At 46.1% G+C, this 25,789-nt stretch overlaps 1 protein-coding gene across 5 annotated transcripts in view; it reads right to left on the reverse strand.

Moving 5' to 3' along the window:
• BRD8 (bromodomain containing 8) overlaps nucleotides 1-25,789 on the reverse strand; it is a 1,405,947-nt gene that overhangs the window by 1,282,799 nt on the left and 97,359 nt on the right. For all 5 annotated transcript variants that reach the window (XM_069651557.1, XM_069651555.1, XM_069651554.1 and 2 more), the window contains exons 3-4: nucleotides 6,687-6,756; nucleotides 6,295-6,344 (exon numbers count right to left, since the gene is read on the reverse strand). In XM_069651557.1, the coding sequence (XP_069507658.1) occupies nucleotides 6,295-6,344; nucleotides 6,687-6,756 (120 nt within the window). The remainder of the gene's footprint in view (nucleotides 1-6,294; nucleotides 6,345-6,686; nucleotides 6,757-25,789) is intronic.

Here is a 25,789-nt window from a genome sequence, read left to right on the forward strand (position 1 = left end):
CAACCTAGGTGTTTCCTTACCCTCTATGCGGTGTTCCTAAATTCCCCTACCCTATCCACAACCTCTCCCTAACTCCTCTTCCCCCCCTTTGGCTGCCACGTGGTGACCTGTTTTCTGTACCTGTGCCAACCACGGTGGTAGGGTTGAATTCATTCTGCTTCTGTGGTTCGGAGGAGAGTGTCGATTTCTCTTCCTCATTATTATGTAACATTGACATAATAAGCCACCCCTATATTGGGATACTCACGACCACCCAAGCCAAATGGAAGCGACTACTCCGCCTTTGGCCGATGTGCTAAAGGCTCTTCAAGACATTCAGGTGGAATTAGCTCATGCCCGACAAGAATCTGATAATTTAAAGGCACAAGTACAATGTTTGGTAGCGCAGCTTACCCCTTTGGAGGGGGCCAGTACGTCCCTAGCAATGGGAGCTTCTACAAGTCAGAATTCCACGGTATTTGTTCAACCCCCCAGTAGTGTACCTTTAGCAGCTCCTGAACGCTTTTCAGGGGATCCTCGGAAATACATGATGTTCCTTACCCAATGCAGACTTCATTTTTTGTGTAAACCAACAGCCTTCGAGACAATTCGGCCAGAACGGCACTTGTGATTTCATATCTGACAGGAGTTGCTGCGGCATGGGCCATTGCCGCTGTTCAAAAAGATGACCCCCTGTTATATAATTGGGATGGGTTTTTGGCAGAGTTTGGCAGGCTGTTTGACAGACTGGAGGTGTCATTAGCACAGGATAAAGAGTTGTTGGGATTGAAGCAGGGAGCCCGGGATCTAGTAACATATGTAACACAGTTTAACAGATTGGTGATCGAAACCGAGTGGCCAGTGGCCAAGCAAACAGTGTTATTTTATCAGGGCTTACGCGAGGAACTGAAGGATGCCATTGCTCAAGTCGAGCCGCAACCAAGGAACTGTACCGTAATGATAGATTTAGCCTTAAGGTTGGACCATCGAATGAATGAGAGGAAGGGAGGCAAGAAGAGACCCGAAACAGCCCCTTTTGTAAGATTAGATAGGAGTAGGGAGGAAGGACGAGTGAGGTGGAACCCACGCAGATTGGTAGTGTAAGAGGACCGTTATCAGCGGCAGAAAAGGAACAATGTAAGATTAACAAATTGTGTCTTTATTGTGGGCAGGCAGGACATTTTATATGTACATGGCCCAATACACCACAGAAAAGTGAGGGAGGAGAGAGAAGCACAAAGGAAGCGGGAAAAGAGATGGGCCGGCCTTAAGGGGAAACACAGGGGACAGGCCCGAATGACTCAAGGTTCCCCAGATGGGTGGCAAATACAGTGGGGAGTAAAACTTCGCATTTATATATCTTGGTGACGTTATGTTTTGCTTTGACTAAGCAGGAGGTAATGGCGATGGTGGATTCAGGGGCTACAGGCAACTTTGTGGATATTACTCTTGACAAACAGTTAGGATTACCATTGTTGGATAAACAGAAGGTGGAAGGAGGGCAATCTGTATATGGTTCACCATTAGTGTCAGGGCCAATACGGAAACAGACAGAAACATTGGAAATGATAAGTACATCAGGTCATAGGGAAGAAATTACTTTTGATTTGATAGCAGCACCTCAGTTCGGTTTGATTTTGGGGATGCCTTGGTTGGTACTTCATAACCCCAGGATTGATTGGGCAAGGCAGACAGTGTGGTTTGAGGAACAGAGGTGTCAGGAACACATATTACCAGAATTGGGACCAGCAGCGTTGCTAGCTGAAAAGGGGCCAGTAGACCAGGTTATGGGAGCAGTGGGATCAGGAATTCCCTCACAGTACATGGAGTTTACTAAAGTATTCGATAAAGGAGGAGCAGAGCAATTACCTCCTCACCGACCATATGATTGTGTCATTGAACTGGAAGAGCGAGCAAAGTTGCCTTGCAGCAGAATTTATGCTCTTACGGAAATGGAAAATAAGAATATAAGGGAATATTTAGATGAGATGTTGGCTAAGGGGTTTATTACATACTCTACTTCCCCGGTCTCCTCACCTTTATTTTTTGTACCGAAGAAAGAAGGGACATTAAGAACATGCATTGATTATCGTGCATTAAATAAGGTAACAATAAAAAACAGATTCCCATTGCCTTTGATTTCGGTTCTACTAGATCAAGTGAGGGCAGCCAATGTCTATACTAAGTTGGACTTAAGAGGCGCTTACCACCTGATACGAGTAAAAGAGGGAGATGAGTGGAAGACTGCATTCCGGACGAAGTTTGGTTTGTTTGAATACCTACTTATGCTGTTTGGTTTATGCAATGCCCCAGCGACTTTTCAGTTTTTCATGCAAGAGGTATTGCGAGAGTTCATTGATGTTTTTGTTATTGTCTACATTGACAATGTTTTAATTTATTCAGGTTCCCCAGAGCAGCATGCAAAACATGTGAGGGCCGTGTTGCAGCGGTTACAAGAATATCAAGTGTGTGTTAAATTGGAGAAAAGTGCGTTCCAGGTGACGCAAGTTGAGTTTTTGGGATTTATACTGACCGCAACAGGGATTGTGATGGATCCAAAGAAAGTTCAGGCAGTAATGGACTGGCCTTCCCCACAGTTCATTGAAGACATCCAATCTTTCTTAGGGTTCGCTAATTTCTATAGGCGCTTCATCAGCAATTTCTCTAAAATTGTCACTCCAATCACGCAATTACTTAAAAAAACCTGTGTGGTTTACTTGGAGTCCAGAAGCAGAGAAAGCCTTTCAGGATTTGAAAGTGGCCTTCACTACAGCACCAGTGTTAAGACATCAAAACACGGATAGAGCATTCCAGGTGGAGACTGATGCTAGTAATGTTGCGGTAGGAGCCATTTTATCGCAGAAAGATAAGATCGGAGTATGGCATCCAGTGGTGTTTTATTCTAGGAAATTATCTGGTTGTGAACAGAATTATTCAATCACTGATAAGGAATTGTTGGCTATTCGATCCATATTACTTGAGTGGAGGCATTATTTAATGGGAGCAAGGCATCAGGTTGTGGTGGTGACTGATCACAAGAATCTGCAGTACTTCAAGACTGCCCAAACTCTTAGTCCTAGACAACTACGATGGTCCCAGTACTTCTTCAATGAATTTGATTTTGTGGTTACATTCCGGCCGGGGAGTAAGAATGGAAAAGCAGATGCTTTATCCCGGCAACAAAATTTGGAAAATTTAGTGGGTGAAGTTAAAGCAATCATTCCTTCAGAAAAGATTATTGGGGCCATTACGAAAAATTAATTGAGCAGGTCAAGAAAGCCTTACCACCCAGGCAACTTCAGGAGTGGCGGAACAGTCCTCCAACACGAATGGTGCGGGAAGGGCTGCCCTATCATCAGGGTCGTTTGTATTTACCGACCAAAGAGTTACAGGATAAGGCTTTATACTTGTGTCATAAGTCTCCTTTAGCAGGACATGCAGGTCAAAGAAAGATGCAAATAATGTTGGAAAAATATTTCTGGTGGCCTAAATTAAGACAGGATCTGGAGAAGTATTTGTTACAATTTGAGAACTGTGTACGTAATAAGGCAGATCATGTTAAGAAGAGGGGTTTATTACAACCATTACCAACTCCTGAGAAATCATGGACTCATATTTCGATGGATTTCATTACGGATCTTCCCCCCGATAATCAGTTTGATGCCATTTGGGTGGTCGTAGATTTTTTGTCTAAACAAGCCCACTTCATTCCTTGTGTGGGAATACCGGGCGCGGGCAAGTTGGCAGAGTTATTTCTACAACATGTGGTGAGATTGCATGGTTTACCGAAGAGTATTGTATCAGACAGAGGCTCGCAGTTTACTTCCAGGTTTTGGCATGCTTTCTGTCGGATGTTGGGAATCAACTATGCTCTATCTACTAGTTATCATCCCCAAACAGATGGTCAGACAGAAAGAGTGAATCAAACACTTGAGCAATATTTGCAAGGTTATTTGGGGGAAGGCAGAGACTCTTGGGTGCAGGCATTATGGTTGGTGGAGTTTACGTACAATAACACATTCCACACCTTTTTGGGAATGGCACCCAATGAATGTCTGTATGGTCACAAACAGAACATGATACCTGAACATTTGCCCGAGATGGAAAACAATGCCGGTGTTACAGGAGCGTAAACAGTTGCTTCTTGAAATCAGGCAGAAGGCACAAGCAAATTTGGAGCAAGCCAAAAAAGAATTCAAGAAACAAGCCGATAAGCATAGGCAGGAAAGTCCCAAATATCAAGTAGGGGACATGGTTTGGTTGTCAACCAGGAATGTATCCTTGGTGGGATCACCTAAATGTATGCCTCGGTTTATTGGGCCATATGAAATTATTAAGTGTGTGTCTGCTACAGCTATGAAATTGCGTTTGCCTAAGACTTTATCTATACACCCGGTATTCCATGTATCTTTACTTAAACCCGCAGCTCCAGGAATGACTACCAAACGTCCTCCGGTGATTATGAAAGAAGGTCAGATGGAATATGAAGTTAAAGGCATTTTGGACGTCAAGAAAAGGAATCAGAAGTTATGGTATTTGATTCAATTGAAAGGTTATGGTCCTGAGGATTGTTCTTGGGAACCGGCAGGAGCTGTGCATGCCCCCAGGTTGGTTACACAATTTCATTTGTGACATCTGTATAAGCCAGGCCCTGGGAGAGGAGGTAATGTCAGGAATAAGGGTTGGAGCAGGAGAGGAGTGCATAGATTGGTTTAATAAAGCTAGGGGCACGAAAAGACTAAGGAAACTACATTTCCCAGCAGCGCTTGGGAAAGATGTAGTTTGTAGCCGCGCGTGCATGTGGCCAGCTGACATTGATTAAGGACAGCTTATTACGGGCCAACGGCACGCGGCAGGTGTGGCTTGCCCGCATATGGACTGCAGCATTTGCTGACGGCACGGATGATTTAGCAGCGTGGGCTGGAAAGAACGCTGTAGGCTGCTTCTCTGCTGTACCAGGCTTCGTCCGGGAAGTCTCATGGGGCTTCCCGGACCTCAAATAAGTGCTGGGAGGACTCCATGGGGTGGGAAGTGTGTGCACTCTGAACCGAAATATATGTTTCCACACGAACTTGCATTTTTTGCATGGGGCATGGTCATTCTGACAAAACGCTATGAATGATAGGAAGTGAGCTCATTGCTGCCTATTACCATTGTCCATACTCACCAGGGGAAAATCAAGTACACTTCCCTTACAACATGGGTATAGGAGCTCAAGTCTCAGTGTGCAGCACGTTCCCGCTAACCAGTGCTGCTAACTAGTTAGGGGTTCAGGATTGGGCTGTGTAGTATGTACCATTTATGTTCAATGCCAAGTAATGTGACAACCTCATTTGAGGTTTCCAGATTGTGCTGTGTGTTTGTACTTGTTGCTTAAGCTTGCCCAAAGGGCCATGCGTTTTGTCTATCATTTTGGGAAGGTTCCCAGGTGTATGTGTTCATCTTGCTTTGCCAATCATGCTATTCATGTCTTGGGTATAATATAGTACACTTATCAAGGTGTGCTTACTCTGGTACTAGCGGGTAGGAGAGCTATGGTGCATGGTTATGTTAGGAATTAAATGTTCATGGTAATTACAAGTTACTAAGGACAGGGTTAGGGTAGGTTAGGTTTTTTTCCCCTGGTATTACCCCTTCCCTTTCCAACCTAGGTGTTTCCTTACCCTCTATTCAGTGTTCCTAAATTCCCCTACCCTATCCACAACCTCTCCCTAACTCCTCTTCCCCCCACCGGCTGCCACGTGGTGACCTGTTTTCTATCTATCAGGTACCTGTGCCAACCACGGTGGGAGGGTCGAATTCATTCGGCTTCTGTGGTTCGGGGGAGAGTGTCGATTTCTCTTCCCCATTATTGTGTAACATTGACAACTTTCCTCTCTCTCCTGAAGAAGAGCCTTTAATTCCAGAATTTTTAATGGTCTGCTGTCATGAATCATCTTACTGTAAAACTCTGAAAGGCACTTTGGTTAAACAAAAGCCTTTTCAATCTTCATGTGTACATGGTAAACCTAGAACATATACAAAATCTGCTGTTTATGGTACTAGTGATTTAAATGCAACTGTTCAACCATGTGATTTAAAAACAAATGAAACTTCCTTGGACTACAAGTTCTAGAAAGCCTCAGGTACTGTGACGAGGAAGAGGAGCAAGGAGTCCCTATGGAGTAAATGTGATATTAAGAATAATGAGCAGTCCTGGTATTAGGGAATAATCTTTACATAAAGACTGTTCACCTGGCACTTGGTATTTACAAAATATGCACAGAGTGATACATGCCCAGTGCCTACTCCCCAGGTTATGCCCCACATACTCACTTTGGTGCCTCAGTGGTTTCCAGCAGTTCCGAATATTGAGAGGCACAGTGCTGCAATAGAGAGAAAGTAAAACAGGCTGAGTACCGAGAGGAGACAACATGGCAGATGACAAATAAAAAGAGCTTGATCAAACAATACATAGGTCAGGGAAAGAAAAAGCATGCAAACAGTGCATAGGGAAAACACAAACCAACAGAGACCATCCAGAGAAAGCCCAGAGAGAATAATTGTACATAGGCTAGAGAATGTAGGCATCTAGAGACAAGCAGAGAACACACTAAGCAATAGAGAAACAGTCCAAATGAGATAGCAAAGAAATGAACAGCCCCGAGACACCCCAAAATAGTCCAGCTAGTGATCAGAATAACCACAGACAGAAAAGACAATCTCACCTTTTGAGAGAACCAATCCGGCGGTCGGCCTGGCTCAGCAAATGGCTTTATAGCCCTGCTCACTGACACCCTGTAATGCATAGACAAAACACTAAGAATGTGATGTAAACATTATTTTGCATAAATGCACTGATTGCTCAAATGAAAGAGAACCATCCTTTTTTTGATGAGGGCATGACATTTTTACAATGCCAGTGTCCTTAGAAGGATATCAAGAGCTCAGCTACAACTTTTCAGTGAGACGTGGAGCACTACCATGTCTGAGACAGTTGTAACAAAAGGACGCCATGTACATTTTCTCTATTTGCCATCACAAAGTAAGCAGAAAACCCTCAAAAACTGGAAACGTTCACACTTTCAATAACCTTGACAATCTCAAGAGGCGACAGGAACAGTTTGTAACATGGTGTTTGATCCTCCCTCAGAAAGGTATGACTCTTTTGACAACTGCTGGAGTTTGAATGCTTGAGGGAATTCATTCTGGTAATTAAATATGCACTGGGTTTAAACTATCAACTTAAAAAAGATCCCAACCCAGGAATCTAAGCCACCTCTGGTTTTAATGTCGCTCACTTGCCAAAAAACCTACTAATGAAACATATCAGATGAGCTCATGCTCACATTGCTCATATCACCCTCATAGGACTCTTGGGTTTCGTGCACTTTAGAAAAAGAAACATTAGTTGTTACGGGCACAAAGCTATCTTTGTTAGACAGAGTGGGTGGCATCAATGGATTAACAGTTCTTCCGAACTCATCTGGCGTCACCACAAACACATTCTCAATATTGGTACAATTATGATTGGTTGTGGATGTAGAAACATACTCATCAGTAACACCATATTCCACCAATATCGCTTCATTTGGTATGTTATTCGCCTCTCTATTATGCTCAATTCCTTCAAAATTATTTATGTTCAGTTCACCATGTCCACGGTTAGTGGTAACACTTTCACACATTATAATGGCCACCTGACTGTTTAAATGTGTGGGACCTTCTCATATAGTATTCTCGGCAACATGCTAAGAGCTCTCAAATGCCGTCAGACTCCACATGGACATGTACATCATGTTGTTTCAGCTGTGTAGTCACATTCACAACCTTCATTATATTCACACTTTCCCCCGCATGAGCTTCTAGAGTTTTAACAGCTTCGTCCATCGAGTCTATTTGTTGTAAATGAGCCATCACACATGTCTGGTCGGATACATTTATTTCCTCTTAAGTTAAAAACGTGCGATGGGCTAATAACACGATGGATTAACTTCGTGCCTAGGCAACCCAAAGATCTATTTAGGTCATCCACAATCTCTTTAACAGTACATTCTTCTTCTATTGCGCTTAAACCACTCCTATTAGGAAAATAGGTTGTCATTTTCTTTGTTTTCGCCACCATGAGGGGTTTAGTAATGACTTTTTGTGCGCATGTTCTACGGCAGCGTCAGGATACAGTGGATACCTGTGGCTCCATAACTGAAACTGGAGGTACTGCACAACATTCTTTTATAGAATGATCTATGTCCATGGGCTGGGTTACTTTTAGTGTATATATAGTGGCCACAGTAGAATCAATTAAGTCGGCTCTAAGGGCCTCACCTAACCTCACCTAACCCCTCAGATATTCAGCTGCAGTATGCTCACAGACCATGTGAGGGAAGCAGCAAGAATCACTTGTTAAATGAAACAATGGTGGTCTTCACTGGACTTAAGCAAGGGTTTTTTTCAGGGCCAAGCAAAGGTCTTTATTTACGATTGGATATGGTACAGTACACCCATGAAGCAGTCACCACTCCTGTATCAAAAAACAGTGTTTACATTATTTCCAATAAAGATACAGTCACAAAATCTCAAATGTGAAATATAGGGCATTGGGCTGGTAAATTGTGAGATGACCATGGAAGGACTTCCACTAAATAAGATTTCCCATCAAAGTATGCAATCACGATGCAGAACACGCAATCCAGGGTAAGGATAGCCGTGTACCTTCTAAAACAAGATGCTGTTTCATTTCTTCATGAACTTCAGAAGGTTGTTTGCTAGCCTGAGAGGATGGTGTACATTGGCCATGTGATATGGGCCAGCTTAACACACTTTACGGCATCATTTTGTAACAGGGGGCAACCCTTTATACCTATGTTGTGAGCTCTATCACTACCCTTTCATTTTACACACCCAAGCCCATATTATACTGTTTCCCTGACCCCCTAACCTCGTAGAAACTACCACAGTAAAATGTGTCAAGTTGTCCCTCTGACCAACGCAGTCAGTCAGCTGCGGCTAGATAGGCAGATACTGCCTGGGATGCCAGGAATGGGGATTTTATCCCACACCTAGACCAATGGGACCAAAAAAAGCCGTTGCTCAGGTTTACTCTGGTCACTATTTGATTCTATATTATTCTAACATGTTTTCCCAGAACTAACAGTTACTTCACTATGTACATTCCAGTGGTGCTGCAACACTGAACATGGTTCTTTACAGCAGAGACACCTTTCATGTCCATGTACTAGTTACGTTTTGGATATTTATTCTTATGACAAGGTTTTTTAGTGTTAGCCATTGGGACTTATATGTTACTGAGCTAGCACTTCTGGGATATATTCGCGATAAGGTTTTACTTGGAACCAAGATTACTTTCTGAAAACTCATTTTAGTTTACAGACTCCTTGTTGTTTTATGTGTAATCATCCATTCAACACATATGAATACTTATATCCTACTTATATCCTATCCTATAGGTCAATATCCTTACTCAACACTTCCTTTAAGATCTTTGGCCGTGCAGTCCCGGAACATTTGGAACAGTGGATTGCCGATAGTGAGGTTTATGGGAATTGTGGTGTTCTACAAAAAAGGGATACAATCAAGAAAAGGGGCTTGAATGTAGGGTTGCTGAAAAGTGGTTTTCAAGGAAAGAGGGGTAAAACTCATGTTGGAAGTTAGGGATGGTCTTTTTGTTTCCCTTTTGCCTTTACCTTACAGAAATGTACTTGGGTATGATGGGACTCTGTTTACAATATCCCATGACAACTGAAGTGATGTCGGGTAGGGATGTATTGGAACGGGAGGAATACCATGACTCGCCCAAGAGGGTGTCTCCCATAGTGCCCACGGACCTCCTGCCAGGTGATCCTCCCTCTCTCGTTCACCCCCGGGTTGGGATCCAAGAGCGATGGCCCTCCCCTGGCCACCTGAACAAAGGATCTCCAGGAATAACTTGGGAGAAACGCCTCCGGTTTCTCACAGAAGGTTTCATGGAAATTATATTGCCTTCCACCCTCTGAAGGTCTAGCATTCATGTGCACAATAGACCGAAACATACATATGCTGGGAATTATATACAGCGCTGATAACTGTGTGGCAAGGAATTACATCTAAGGGAAGAGCTAACAGTTTAGATGACTGTGGAATAATGAATTGTACTTACTCTTGTTAGGCAAATTGGATTACTATTAAAACATTTTCTATTAAAGCATTGAGATATGTATTTCCCTAAGGTGTGTTTTGGGCTATAAGGTATTTTTGGAGTAGACTATTCTGATTCAGAGGTTGATTTTCTTACATTATGTATTCAGTTTGTGAATGTTTTTATGTACTGTTATGCTGGCAATTTTTTTTAAGAAAACAATTTTATATTGATAAATAATAAAGAGTACGTGTTTGGTACATTTTCATAGAACATGATCTTAGGGTGATCTGTAACTTCTTGAAAGTAAGGAAGATGTATACACAGGTAATTAAATGTGCATTAGAATTTCCAGATGTAACCTGTCGTAGTTACACTGGAAGCCCTTCTTTGTACGGAATATCTGGATGACAGTCTTCAGCCACACATAACATAGCAGACACATTAGTATTGTGTTGCAGGCCCTTCAGCAGGCCCACTTGACCATAAAGGCTACCAAGTGTGCAGATTGGGCAAGGTTCACTGACCTACCATGGGCATGGAAGTGGTGGGGACACGATTATGCCTCTACCCAATAAAGTACAATCTGTACAGACCTGGGCAACTCCCATAACCCAAACCCAGGTGAGATCTTTTGTAGGCCTTACTGCGTACTACTGTGGCGTTAACACCAGATTCGGTCGGCCGGATCAGGTGTTAACGTCATTAGCACCCCGAGCTACTAAAGCGGGTTAAAAAAAAAAGTTTTCTCATTCCTACAATGAGACGCATGCGGCGTCCTGTTTTAGTAAGAAAAAACATGCCAGCAATGGAAAGAGAAGGTGGGGCTCCATACGTAGCCCCTCTTCCCTTTCCATGGCCGCCGTTCTGACCAGAGGAAGCTGCGGCTGCAGTGGGCGTGCTGCCGCAATAAGGTAAGTTTAGGGGTATACAAAATATTAAAAAGGGGACGTAGGGGCTGGGGGAAGATGGTGGAGGGGGCTGCCGGCCATCAGGCAGCTTGGAACGCGGGCTTACACCGGCGGTTCAAGCCTGCATTCCTAGCCACCCGATTGGCTGGCTCCCCTCTGCCAGGGTGCTAAAGGAATTTTATAAAGCACTGTGGTCCCATAGATGCTCCTCTGACTACCCTCACTACTCCATAAAAACCAAGAAATGTTCTTGGTCTAAGGTGTGTGAGAAGGCCAGCCAAGGCCTGAAGGATCCTCTTTGTCAGGCTCCTATCCTCAGGGCACCGGATTACCAGAGACCATTTATTGTGCAGACAGATGCCTTTGAACATCCTATATATTTTATTAGTTGCCAATTTAAGGACAGAGAGCTCTGGTGAGTGATTGTGGAGAAGGAATGCTGCTCTATTGGGTGGGCCCTTAGGATGGTGAGACTACTTCTTTGGGACTCCGTACACTGTGAACAGTGGCCATAACCCCTTAAAGTGGCTAATAAACATGCAGGCTGAGAATCCTAAATTGCTCAGGTAGTCCATAAGCTTTCAAGGTATTTACTTCACCTTTGAGCATAGGCCAGGTGCACAACATAGCAATGTTGTTGGGCTGTCCAGGATGTATAACCAACTGGAAAAGGAAAACCCATCCAAGGGTGGATTACATCCCCTGTCCCTAGTCTGCGAGGGGTGGGGGGGAATGTTTGTTCGAGTGTTAAGAAAGGCTTCTCTGTCTGGGCTTTTTGAAAGGAAGAAAAGCCTTCAGCTTCATTTTCCTTGCCTTTTGCACATTGTTATGGGGAAACTGATCAGTCCTTCAAACTACCCCTACTGGGAAACTTTGTTTCCATTTTGAATTCTTGTACTTTTTAACACTGCACACAGCACTTTATAGTGCAGTGCAATGGTGATACTTTCGTATCACCCTAGCTTTTTATACATGGGATTTTTGGTTACTTTTATATGTGCCTAGAATGCCTAGAGACAAACTGTTGGCAGCAGATGAACAAGTTACTTACCAACTGTAACGTTCTTTCGACTGGATGTTCCACCCACGTACTCCTCATCTTAGATATGTTGTCTCCCAGCTCTGCTGTTTCGGAATTTTCTTTTCACCAGATGGCGCAGTGCTCGCAGCCGCAGAGTTGTAGTCCCTCAAGGGCCGCCGTCGAGCGTCGATGTCATCTGTAGTATAAAGGGCTCGAGCCGCCCCCGTTAGCTCAGTTCTGTTTTTACGGTGTTAATGGTCGCATCAGTTGATCAGGCTTTTCAAAGTCCTTTAGCTCTTAAGCCAAGTTCGAGTGCAACTGGCGTAAACTGTACGGAGGGGTAGGTTGGGAGGGTCGATGAGGAATACGTGGGAGGAACATCCAGTCGAAAGAACGTTACAGTTGGTAAGTAACTTGTTCTTCAAATGGATTGTGTCCTGCCACGTATTCCTCATTTTACAGAGGCTCCCAAAGCAGTAAGAATTTGGAGGAGGGAGTACCAGAAATTTCAACCATGGACTGAATGAAGGACGGCTTTTGCAAAGAGGCCTCCTTGATATGATGTAGAGTCCAAGCATTAATGCTTCAAAAAAGTGTGCATTGACGACCAGGTGGCCGCAGCACAAGTATACCGGAACACCCCTCTATAGTGTACCGGAACACCCCTCTGAAGAGCCGTGGAAATTGCCATGCCCCTGGTTGAATGAGCCCTTAGCCCATGTGGAGGCTCCTTCCCAGCCAATTTATTGCACTCAGAGATTGCTAGAATAATCCGTCTGGAGAGAGTTTGCTTAGACACTCCAAGGCCCAATTTGTGTCCAGTATATCCAACATACAGTTGGTCACATTGTCGGAAGTTTGCCAGCCTAGAAATATAGAAACTGAGAGCCCTTTTTGGGTCCAGTCTGTGCAATCTCTCCTCCTCTTTACTTGCATGTGGAGGAGGGTAAAAAGAAGGTAAGGTAATCTTCTGTGACAGGTGGATATCAGAGGTTATTTTAGGTAAGAAGGATGGTTTGACCTTTAGAATGACCTTGTCCCTATGGAATATGGTGTGAGGAGGCTTACAAGAGAGTGCCTGCAACTCACTCACCCTGCGGGCTGATGTTATAGCCACTAGCAAAATTGTTTTCAAAGCGAGGAGCCTTAACGGGCAAGAATGTAAAGGCTCAAAAGGGGCACATATTAGAATTTTTAAAAATAAATTTAAATCCCCGATGGGAACCTGAAAAGGCGTTGGAGGGTACACATTTGTCAGTCCTTTTAGAAACTGGGTAACTAAAGGCATTTTAAAATAAGAAACCTCTTCTGAGGAGCGCTTGAAGATAGATAGCGCCAGCCAAGTATCCTTTAATAGTGCCAACTTGGAGCCCCAAATTGAATAAGTTTAAAATGAAAGAAAGTACTGTAGGAGTATTACATAAGAATGGATCCACATTCTTATCCCTGTACCAGATACTGAACTTGTTCCAACAACACCGATACAAGGATGTTGTTGCTGGCCTCCTGGCCGAAAGAAAAATCTCCATTACGACATCCGGAAGGTCCCACTCTTTATATCTCAGTCTCTCGGAAACCATGCGTGGAGGTGGAGTGTCTTGACCTCTGGATGGAGAACCCGACCTTCCTCTTGTGAGAGAAGATCCTCTCTTTGTGGAATACGTATTGGAGGGCAGATGGACATGTCCAGAAGGTCCGGGTACCACGTCCTCCTGGCCCAATCCGGGGCAATTAGTATCATGGTTTTCCTGAACTTTCTCAACCTCCTGATTACATGAGGAATCACGGGGACTGGAGGAAACGCGTATAGGAGTGGAAATACCCAGTCCACCACAAACGCATCCCATAGAGCTTCTCTTGGAGGAAATTCCCTTGAGCTGTACAGTTTGCACTTCCGGTCGGCACCGGTTGCGAACAGATCAACTTGAGGGGTTCCCCAAAGGGTGAAGATCTCTTGAAGGACTTCCTGAGCTAGTTCCCATTTGTGGGAGACTGTGCTCTGCTTTCTCAGAGCGTCTGCCGCCGTGATCTACTCTCTGGGTAGGTGAACTGCCGATAGATTCCTTCTTGCATTGCCCAGAACCAGAGCTGCATTGCCTTTCTGCACAGTGGAAGTGATCATACGCCTCCTCTTTTGTTGAGGTAGTACATGGCCACTGTGTTGTCCGTCATTATCAGGACGTTCTTTCCCCATACAGAGGGCAGGAGGCCTTCAGCGCTAGTCTGATTGCCCTCAGCTCCAAAAGGTTGATGTGTAGTTTGGACTCTGATGGAGATCAACGACCGCTGATCATCAGATCGTTGGTGTGCGCTCCCCACCCCGTGAGTGAGGTGCCCGTCACTACCGTTATCTTGGCCACGGTTGCCAAAAAGTTTCTCCCTTGAGGATATTTTCCTTGCAAGCCCACCATAGAAGATCTTGAGCCACTCTGGCCGGGACTTGCAGAAGATCTGACATCTCCCCCGAAAATTGGGACCATTGAGTCCTGAGGGCCCATTGAAGGGATCTCATTCTCAATCTGCCTTCTGGCACCAGAAAAATGCAGGATGCCATGAGGTCCAGCAACCTCCGAAAATCGAAGGCCGACAGATATTGGGCATTCTGAAACTTTGTTACCATCTGCAGAATGTGGTGGGCTCTCTCCTCGGGAGGAGAGGCTTTCCCTGAGGAAGTATCCAGGACTGCTCCGATGAATTGGAGTCTTTGGTGTGGAATCATTTGCGACTTCTTGTAATTGAGGGAGAAGCCCAGTCTGTGTAAGAAGTGGCAGGTCATGGTCAGATGTTCCTGGGATCGTTTGGGTGAACTTGCCCTGATTAGCCAATCATCCAGATAAGGGTAGATGTGAATCCCCCCTCTCCTGAGACTCGCTGCCACTACAGCCATTAGTTTGGTGAAAACCCTTGGGGCGGAGGTCAGCCCAAACAGCAGAACCCAAAACTGATAGTGAGAACAGCCAACCGCGAACCTCAGGTACTTTCTGTGCTTGAGATGGATTGGCACATGAAAATAAGCATCCCGAAGGTCCAACGAAACCAGCCAGTCCTGAAGCTTAAGAGACTTAAGGATCTGAGAAAGGGTCACCATCTTGAACTTGTCCTTCCTGAGGAATTTGTTCAAATTTCTTAAATCCAAGGTGGGTCTCAATCCTCCGTCTTTTTTGGGAATGAGAAAATACGGAGAGTACCAACCCCGCTACAGGTACATGTTCTATTGCACCTTTCTCTAGCAGGGTTGGAATCTCCTGCACAAGGAGCGGGTCTGGAATGTTGACAGAATTGGCTCCCGGTGGATGATCTTGAGGTCTTTGTTGAAAAGGAAGGCAGTAACCATGGGTCACTATCTCTAGCGCCCAGGCATCTGACGTAATGCCCCGCCATTCGTTCAGATACCACGTGATCCTGCCTCCCATCAGGGTCTTGTGGGTGAAGACCTCACAGTGGCTTTGCAGCGGCTGCAGAAGCGGCTGAGGAGGAAGTAGCCGCTGCTGGGGCTGATCTAGCACCCTTCCCTCTTCCACCACGAGGGGGTTTTCTCTGTTGGCCTCTTTGACTGGGATGTCCCCTCCATCTTCCAAAAGAGGAGTAGAAACGAAAGGGACGGTTCCTCCAAGCCAAGAAGATGACCCTGCGTAGGAGTGTTGCTGAGGCTGTTTTATAGCTGCGCTGAGTGATTTAACTGCCGCTTTCGAGGTCTGCAGCTTCTCCAAGCTCTCGTCCGCCTTGCTGCGGAACAACCTCAAGCCGTCAAAGGGCATATTGAGTAATCTGGACTGCACATCAGGTGCAAAGCCAGATTTCCTCAGCCATGCAAATCTGCGTTGGACAGTGCTAGATGCCATGGACCTGCTTACACTATCAGCAGTGTCCAATCCTGACTAGAGGCATTCCTCCATAGCCTCCTTTCGATCTTTCACTATCGCCAGGAAACCATCCCGTTCCTCACCCTCTGGGATGTGTTCAGCCGCGTATGTAAATCTTGCCAAAACGCAAGTTACATTCATAGATTTAAGGGCCATGCTGCCCGAAGAGAAGACTTTCCGGGCCCAAGCATCAACTTTTTTGTGGAGGTTGCAGCTTGTACCACCAAGCTTTCTGGTGAGGGATGCTTAGACAGGTACTCAGGATCTGATGAGGATGGTCTGTACTTTCCCACAAACTTTTTATTTACTGCAAGCCGAGAATCTGGGGTATCCCACGTTGCCATCACCCTTTTTTGCAGAGCCTTATGGAAGCTGTTTCCCATCCCATGAAGTCAATGATTCTTCCCATTACGTTTCTATACCCAGGGTCTGCATGATCTGCAGGGTCTGGCCTCTCAAACTCTACTTTAGGGGAAGTGTCTAGGCCACTGGCTGTCTGAAGGCAATCATAAAAATCAGCCACCTTAGAATTTGGGTCTATCAATTCTTCAGGAACCTCCTTGGTTCCAAATCTAACCCCAGCTGAAGTAACATCCTCTTCAGAGGACTGCTCCTCCTAAATAGAGGACATAGATCTGAACAATTCTTGCCGGGGTTGAGGATGGAAGATTTTCTCTGGTAAAGGGGGTGGCATTGACCTAGGCTTAGACAAAGGCGTCGATTTTGGCATCGGGATTAAAGAATGCCTCGACAAAGGCGTCGATGGTATGGACGCTGGCTTCAAAGTTTTCGAAGGAGGCTTCAATGTCGTCGAAGGAGGCCTCGACACTGTCACAGAAGGTATCAACGCCATCTTCGTTGGCGGCCTCGACGCCGTCTTCAAATGCTGAGTCGAGTCAATATTTGACTTCGATGTGGACGCAATTTTGTCATCCGTTACCCCCGATTTATGCACCAGTGGTTTTTCATGAGGTGTCGGAGAACTTTCCCCAGATGACACCCTCGACTTTGTCGGATCTTGCATGCTTAGTTTTTCCCCCTCTGTCATCTTTGGAGTAGGCAAGGGCATGCACTTCACGCTGCTTTTTCAAGGGGTTTTGGGCTGCTTTCTCGAAAATTTTAAGCATCGAAGCCCTAAAGGCTCAAATATTTCAGGGGAAACATGCTTGGAAGGATAGTAAATAACCCTTCTCTCAGACAAGGAGGAAGACGATCTATGACGCCGCTTCTTTGATTTTTTTGGACGAAGACGAGGAGGATTTCATCGAACGACTCTTAGACCTCGATCTCCTCGACCCGTGTCGAGACTTTCCACTCGACCCTCCTGAATCTCTTTGTCTTTTCGAAGACTTATAAGATTCCTCCCCCACCGCCAGCTTACCTTTCTGTTCCTTAAGAGCCTTATTGGACATAGCCTGACAGGAAACACATTCGTTGACCCGATGGTCAGGGCTCAAACCCCAAAGGCAATTACGATGGGTCGGTAATCGCCATTTTTCTACCACACTTTAGACATTTTTTAAAACCTGTCTTGGGTGTGGTTGGAGTCAATGACGCGACATTTCATTGAAGAAAAACTGATGCACCGTTTTGTGACACGAAGCAGTGCTCGGAAAAACACAACTGAGCTAACGGGCGCGGCTCACGCCCTTTAAACTGTGGATGACGTTGATGTTTGACGGCCCTTGAGGGACTATAACCCCGCTGTCATGATGCCTACCCCAGGGCATCCGGATCGAGTCCATCAGCCCCGGGAGCAGGCATCCAGATACTCATTAAAACCCCAACAGCCCCGGCTGGGGGCTGTTTGGATTCAGTCCTGGCGCCTCAGGCGCCAGGCTCATCATAGAAATCAGTCCCGGCACCTTAGGCGCCAGGCTCATAGACTTTACTTACCTTATGCAGACCATGCTGCAAATGAGTCCAAGCCAACGTGAGGCCTGGATGGGACTATTTTATTACAGGGACTATTTTTTACTCGGGTGTGGTTCTGGGGAACTTCTTACCTGGGACTACTTTGCAGGCTATTTAAACCACGCCCGAACAGCAGCTCATGCTTCCTGTTATTCTGCATCCAGCAGCGTAACGCTCACCGTGTCTGCAAGTCAGCATCCAGTCTTCTGCCACGCCCGCCTCGAATCCGGAGCTCCTAGACAAAAGGAAAACAAAGGAGAAGAGGTTAGATCACGGACATTATTTGATTCCTTACCTGATTCCGGACCCAGCACATCTCCGAGCCTGGAAAGGACATTATTTCAGCATGCGTCGCTTCGCCAGCAGCAGCGCCGCGTTATACTCACCAGTCCACCGCATCTTTCAACTCGGCGCTGCCGCCATCATTTTCTTCGTCGAAACCCAGCAGCTGGGGGGAAAACAAAAGGAATAACAAGGTGAGCCGAGAAAACCGACAAAGACAATCTTTTTGCCACCATAGGCTTACCTGCTTTACCATCAGAGGTATTATCCTTTAATTCGCTGCATCTTTCTATGCCGCACCTATAAAGGGAAAGAAAACAGCAAGTTAAACTCATGCAACTTTTACCGGACAGTGTTTGGTAATACAGACTCTTACCTGAACGTCATCAGCTGCCTCCAGACAATATTCTTTTGGACCCAGCTGCAACCTAACGAGAGAATGGAACAAGAGTGAACATCAGACATATTGAACTCTTTGAACTTTATAGACACTGGAGTCAATATTCTTCCGGAACTCCTCCGGTGTCTTCAAACCAGTGAAGTAACTGGTATCTACGCGCCCCTGCATGCCATGCAGGATGGAGAGCTCATCATTTAAAAACATAAGGTGAGGTTACCAAGAGGGGATATCGGAGGTGATTAGTGGGGAGAACGAGAACAGTTGGGGGGGAGGGGGGGCATCACTGGCTAAATCCCTTTCTCCACTTGCAGGAGAATACTTCTACGAGTCCAGCAGACAAGATTAGGAGGGCCAGTCCAGACTGTCATCTCTTCACTACGCATCACGTTGGTGGAGACTGCAGCTGTCCGGGTCCAATCGACGCCCCTGTGGGAACAAGGTGAGCGTAACACCCGCGGCTTCGAGCATATCGCCCTCTGGGGAATTTTTTTTTCCGAAGAAGCAAAGCTGGGAGTCAAGATTTCTAAGATGAGGAATACGTGGGAGGACACAATCGATGCATATTTCTTTTACAATTTGTGTATGATTTTTAGTGTGCACATTGGTGTTTACCGCATATTTCTATTAAACGTGCCCTAAAAGGCTGTGCCACGATATTTTCGTTTGCTTTTTTGGCCATATTGTTGTATGGCCATTACCTGCCTTGCCCCGTCAGGAAATTCCTTATAAGGACATGCACATGTCTAGGTAAGCGGTTGCTTTCCTGGGCTAGTGATACCTTTGTGTATGTGTGGGACCCAGGAAGGGAGTGGGACTTTCTACTCCCACTCCACATCTGTGGTGCCAGAAAGTCTAGGTGAGGGGCAAATGTGAAATCAATAGTTCTCCCCGATTGGGCAACTAATAGCTGTTTGAATGGTGCAGATCCTTACCATTGGTGGGCTTGGACTTTCTTCCAGCTCAGATTTTGAATAAGTGGAGGACCTCTGCAGCCATTTCTTCAGATCATCATTGGAGCCAAGAATACCTCAAAGAACAGCCTGATGAAGATCTGAAGACGACTCCTGAAGAGGCTTCCTATATCCGGCCCGGTGAATTCTTGTTTGACTACCTGATTGTTGAAGACCCTAAGCAATGCTTCAGCCCTTGGACTAATGGGGCCAACGAGTCTCGACACCTTCCTGAGGATCCTTCCCTGCTGAGCCTTTGGAGTGTTCCTGGACTGCCCAGTGGACTGACCAGCTCTCTCTTTGGCTACCTCATCATAAGTGTCACTTTCCGCGTTCAAGCCCGGAACTTCGGGGGTCACCAGCTTGTGTCACAATTTGCTTTCTCCTCAAATTTCAGTGCCCCAGCATCAAGGGATCCTGTCCTGGAGCAGCTTCTGTGACCGTGACTGAAAGTATGCCTGACGTCGCCAGTGTGCAGAGAGTCGCAGAAGTCGCCTTTCTCCAACCTGTGAAATGCCCTGAGGAGGTCTGCATGAGTGTTTCTTGAATTTCTGCATCAACAGCGATTGCATCTTCCAGCTGCACCCGACCAGAAGATGTTAGGCAGAAACATGTGCAGTTCCCTTAGGGACCACTGCAAAACGTTTAAGACTACATACAGGTGTTGGCATTAAACCCAATTGGTAGCAGTCTGTACCACCCAGATTTACCTGGTAGCTGTGGCTGAGCAGTCAGACTTCTCTCAAGAAGAGTTAGGCAGTATATAGGGTATACACAATAGGTACAAAAATACAGTAGCACAAGCAAACACTGACCAGAGCTTTGGTATAAAAGTATATAATTATTTATTTGAAAACACACTTGTAAAAATACACTGGCACTATTATGTCAAGCAAGTTCAAACAGTCACTAGAAATATATACACTTCCCTGATTAATTTGTCCACATGTCTTAGGAAAAGAACACCACTTATTATCAACAGAGGTGAGTGCTTAACCAAGATTGCACTCCAATAATTTAAAAAGGGAGAGAAAAGGCAGAAATATGAAAACACACAATACCAACACTTTAAAAGAACCACAGCAAGTCAAGAAAGGTAGAGTCTACTGTAGAGCAAAAAGTTCATAGGCCAGGCCCACTCTTGGAGAGAGCAAGGCAGAATGTGCCCAAGATCACACAGTTGAAGTACACCTAAAAAGTCTTTGCAGATAGTTCAAAAGGAGTTGGATCAGTTCAGAAAAGTTAGTTAACAGGTCCCAGGTCACCCCAGGATAGAGAGTCAAGGATTTACGGGACACCTTGAACAGTCTGTTGCAAGGGAGATCAGGCGGGACACAGTACCTGAAATGGTGAGAAAGCTCCAGCGGGGGCAGTTGTTCCTGGCAGCGGGTGCAAGTCGGTGCTTCGTCCAGGGGAAGAGAAGATCTCGACGTGGAGGAAAGCTGGAGGTTGTTGCACTGCCAGGGAAGAAGCCAGCCGCGGAGTTTTCCGGTTAAAAGGTACTACCCTTTTATTAGCGGTAGTTGTGAAGCGTGGCTATCTGGCCGCCGGGGTGCTTGGCACGGGCGATTCGACCACAAGACGATCCAGGAAGGCGAAAAGGTTAACCCCACCAGTTCAAAGGAAGAAGACTCTCCAGGATGAAGATCTTCTCTGTCGTCGGGAAGTGGTGAGTCGGTTCAGCAGGGCTTCACTGGTGGCATCATCGTTGCAGGTCGGCTCAGCTTCTCCCTCTCCGGATTCTTTAGGTCCTGTGGCGACTTCTGAAGGTCCAGTCCCCAAAGCCCTGCTTTTATGCAGAAAACCCCCATTCATCAGTCCTAGCTGTCACTCAAACATGCTAAGTGGTGAGCCGGGCGGCTCACCACTGGGCCAATCACACAAGAGTGCGACTTGAGTTGCCGAGGCAACTCAGTCCAGGGTGCCTATTCCCCCCTCCGACACATCCTGTAGACCCAGACAGAGTGGCACCACTTTTGGAGGCTTCTGTGTAGAAGCCCGCCAAAAGTGGAACAAAGGGCTCGACTTGGGTTGGAGTTACAGAGACAAACACAAATGCCATTTTAAAACCGAGTCCTGGCAAAAAGACCCAACCGGGGAATAAATATTAAATAAATAACCCGGCGGTATCTTTAACATTGCAGTAAAAAAGTGGTGCGTTTAAAATGAATGGGAAAATCCCATAGGAAATATTCCGGTGGAATATTTCGTGTGGTAACCACCGCCACCAGCCAGAAACTCGACCAGGGGGGACTGCACAGTGCCCCCTCGAAAAACAGACCCCGGGGGCAATCTAATTACCCCTACCAGTACTTCCACAATATGATGGTTTGTACTGGTTATGTTCACAATTTAAGACTAGTAAAGTCAATGGTGACTTTACATGCCCTGGGAGACAGTAGTCAGTCCCAGGGTATGGAGTCTATGTTTGGGGGTCACTATGACACCCCTGTGTTACTGCACTGAGGGTGCTGTGTAACACACTTACAAAAAACACATGAAACCCTATGGAGTAAAAGACCACATAGCCCATAAAACACATTACAAAGTCAAAGGACATTCTCAAATCATGCCTAAGAGTGGGAGAAAAAGAGTCTCACTCTTAGCAGGAGAAAAAAATAAACCCCAAAAATCCAGAAAACCTGCTGGGGGACTTACTAGGTTTGGGAAATTAGCCTATACAGAGAATTCTCCCTAACAGAGGAATCCGCAAATCCTGGGCAACTCTCGCCTAAACCAATCCTGCAGCGACACCAGATGATCAACTAAGTCAGGGAGGTAAGTAACTGCAGTGTATCTGTCCCTCCGCCTGTCGTTCATAAGAGAACATTGGGAATTAGTCCTTTTATCTTCTACATTCCATTCCACTCACCTTTTGGTCTTCAAATTTGTAAAATTGATGGAAGAACTTCTTTGAACTAACACTAACACAAGTACATTACAACATACCCGCAGAAACACCATTCTGGTGAGAAACATTGTGTTCCGGTGACTTTTGGGCATAGGGCTGCTTTCTTCTTAGGGCATGGACCGCTTAAGCTAGATTATTGACTTGTGATCTGGTTCCATCATTTATCGAATGTAATCTACTAACCTGCTTTGCTAAGTAAGTCATTTGATGTATTTTGAACCTATGTTGAATGTATATATTTGTATCTTAGAGTATTGTGCGATAATACTACCTGTTAGATTCAATTTTCAGTGTGTTCAGATGGACTAAAATAAATAAATGTTTTATACTTACTGTCTAAATTGCATTATTGTGTGCCATCCTGCATTGATTCACTGAGGGCCCCTGACACCATCCACACGTCTCCTGAGAATAAGCCTGGACTGCTCATCCACGTACCTTCATTGGGTTTTGGCTAATCCCTCAGAGTTCCCTGTTCACTAGAACTAGGGTGGCCTCCTAAGATCTGTCCACCAGGCCAGATTCTAGAAATTAATCTCAACAGTTACCAATAGGATTTTTATACACAACCAAGTCACTGCTACAGTAGTCTCTCTTAGAACTCCTAGGCTTGTACATATGTGTAAAGTGATTAACAACCCAAAGACTGTTTTTGTCTTTGCAGTGGTCAGACTTATCAGCATTCAGCATGTTGCCTCTCTGCTATGAACCTCGAGGGCTACACACCCCCAAGCTTGCCACTGGCGCCAAGTCCCTTGTCGATGACATTGACAGACACCTCTCCTTCAAATGGCACATAGCATGGAAGACACAAACAGCTTGGTAAAAACCTTCTCTCCTGCGGAAAAGCAGGTCCTTCATCCCAGAAAACAAATTCAGACCCGCTGGTCCTCTCCCACCTGGATGGCGGCAATGCACCATCCAGGTGGGAGATGGCTTTCCGGCGACTACCTGGCACCCCTGAGATATATCCTGCATGCAGAAAAACGACTCATCAAAGGACTATGCAAATTCAACCACATCGCTCCGACCCTCATCGAACTGTACTGGCTGCCGCTGCAAGCCTTTATCATCTTCAAATCCTGTATCGTCTAAAGGGCTGTTTCCCTGAAGTCCCCAAGCCACCTCACTGAGAAACTCAACATCTTTGGAGATCTGTGATCCACCAGAAGTAAGGGCATGTGCAGACTTGAACTCCGCCGGTGCAGGAAGGGAAGAATCAGAAGACAGGCCTTCTTGGTCTATGCCCCAAGACTCTGGAACCTCCTCCTGTCAACATCACACTTTCCCCATCACTTTTACAGTTCAGGAGAGAGCGCAAGACCTTCCTCTAGGAAGAATGGCTCCCCCCAACACCTAGGCCCACACAACCTCCACTCCCCATCCTACCTTAATCACTGCCCTTAATCTCTCGATCTCCAAAACTCTTGATATTCTTGCCCCCGTCATGAGGGTCCGACTGAAGCCTTCCAAAAAGTGCAACTCTTGGTACGACTCGGACCTGGTTATCCTTAAACACAAGTGCAGGGCAGCTGAAATGGAATGGGTCTGGTGGACCATCTGACAAAATGGCCTGCTGCCTCCTTCAAAGGCAATACAGACTCTGCATCCGCTCCAAGAAAAGAGTCTTTATTCAAGCCTGCATCTCTGCTGCATCAAACAACACGGCCAAACTTTTCAAAGTCTTCAAGGAACTGGCCAATCCGGCAGCAGCCTCCTCCGCTGTAACTCCCACCCAGAACCTTTGCTCAGCCCTGGCAGCGCACTTCACCACAAAAACTGAAGACATCCTTTCCTCCCTTCCCCCAACACCACAACATCCTGATCTCACGGCTTTGAGACACCTTGGGAATTACAGGTCAGGCTCTGGCTTGGTTAAACCTCTTTTCTCTCCCACTGCCCATCCCAGGTCGAACTTGGTGCCTTTCTCTCAACCATCACCCTCTCAACCTGTGCATTCCCCAGGGTTCTAACTTATCCCCCTGGTTCTTCAACGTCTACATGGCTGCCCTGGCACGTGTGATTGCCACTCTCACCTCTAATTTCCAGTGCTATGCGGATGACACGCAGCTATCCTTCAGGCTATCCTCAGCTGCCTCCTCTTCCTCACTTATACCTGACTGCCTGTCCGCTATTCAGTCATGGTGTGCTGCAAATAACCTTTGTCTCAATGCCAGTAAAACTGAGATTGTTCGCATTGGGATACCTGCTCCCGCTTTCCCCCTCTAACTCTGGCCGGCCTCCCTTGGCCTGCGCCTACCCCATCCTGTGAGGCCAAAAACCTTGGGGTCATCTTCGACTCCGCTCTCTCCTTCTCCTCTCACATTTCTGACATTTCAAAAAAGTTAAACTATCAACTACACCTCCTTAGAGGCACTCTATCTTTTCTAACCTTCCCTCAGCGGCTCACTGTCTCCAGAGCCCTAGTCCTCTCCAGACTGGACTACTGCAACAGCCTCTTTCTCAACCTCCCTGCTTCCGCCCTGCACCCTTTGCAACTCATCCAGAACAGAACCGCAAGACTTATCCTTGGCCTTAAGCCCAGGCACCGCATCTCTCCAGCGCTGAAATCCCTTCACTGGCTCCCTGTGGTTGCAAGGATCAAATTCAAGACCCTCTGCATTGTCCACAAGGCTTTCTGGGGTCTGGGACCTACTTACCATCAACATTGCCTTCCTAAATACTGTCCCTCTCGAGCAATCCGCTCAGCTACCTCCAACCTTCTAGGGGTGAGCCGGTTCTCTAAGCAGAGATTTGGAGGGAGAACCCTTTCCTCAGAAGGTGCCTCCCTCTGGAACAGCCTCCCTGCCACCCTCCGGCTTGAGCCTGAAATTCCCAAGTTCTGTAAACTCCTCAAGACCTTCCTCCTCTCCTCTTCCTTCTCTCCCACCCTACCCTGCTAACCTAGCTCTCTGCTCTTCCTCTCTCCCTCCTTCCACACAGCTTATCGACTGGCTGCTTGGTGTACTTCAGAATCTCACAGGTCCCAGGCACTCCTGCCAGTCTTTCTGCACTTGCCCTAAGGCCCCACAACCCACTGCACCTGTAATAAAATCTAGAGAGATTCTCTCTCCGCACTTCACCAGTTCTCTACTGACTGGGCACACTTGTTCCCCTGCTCCTCTCTTGCCCTCCCGCACTTGCACGATCTGTATACAGCCCTGCCTGAAGATCGTTCTGTCTGTTCATTCTGTCTTTTCTCCCTCGTCTTCACACTCTAATGTGCACTTGAAAAAAAAAACATAGAATCGCCAGCAGGCCTATTTGCTGTATCTAAACTCTTACATGTATATTATTCACTTAATCTGCCTGTGCGGACCGTTATCGTCTCAGAAAATCAAGGACCCTGACGACTGTTGTTTTTTCCCCTGTGTTCCTTTCCACCTTTAGCGCTTTGAAACACTTGCCTGTGTTTAGGCACTATATAAATAAACATTACCATTA

This window comes from Ambystoma mexicanum, chromosome 3p, assembly GCF_040938575.1.
Source record: "Ambystoma mexicanum isolate Mex_15411 chromosome 3p, UKY_AmexF1_1, whole genome shotgun sequence".
Lineage (NCBI taxonomy): Eukaryota > Metazoa > Chordata > Amphibia > Caudata > Ambystomatidae > Ambystoma > Ambystoma mexicanum.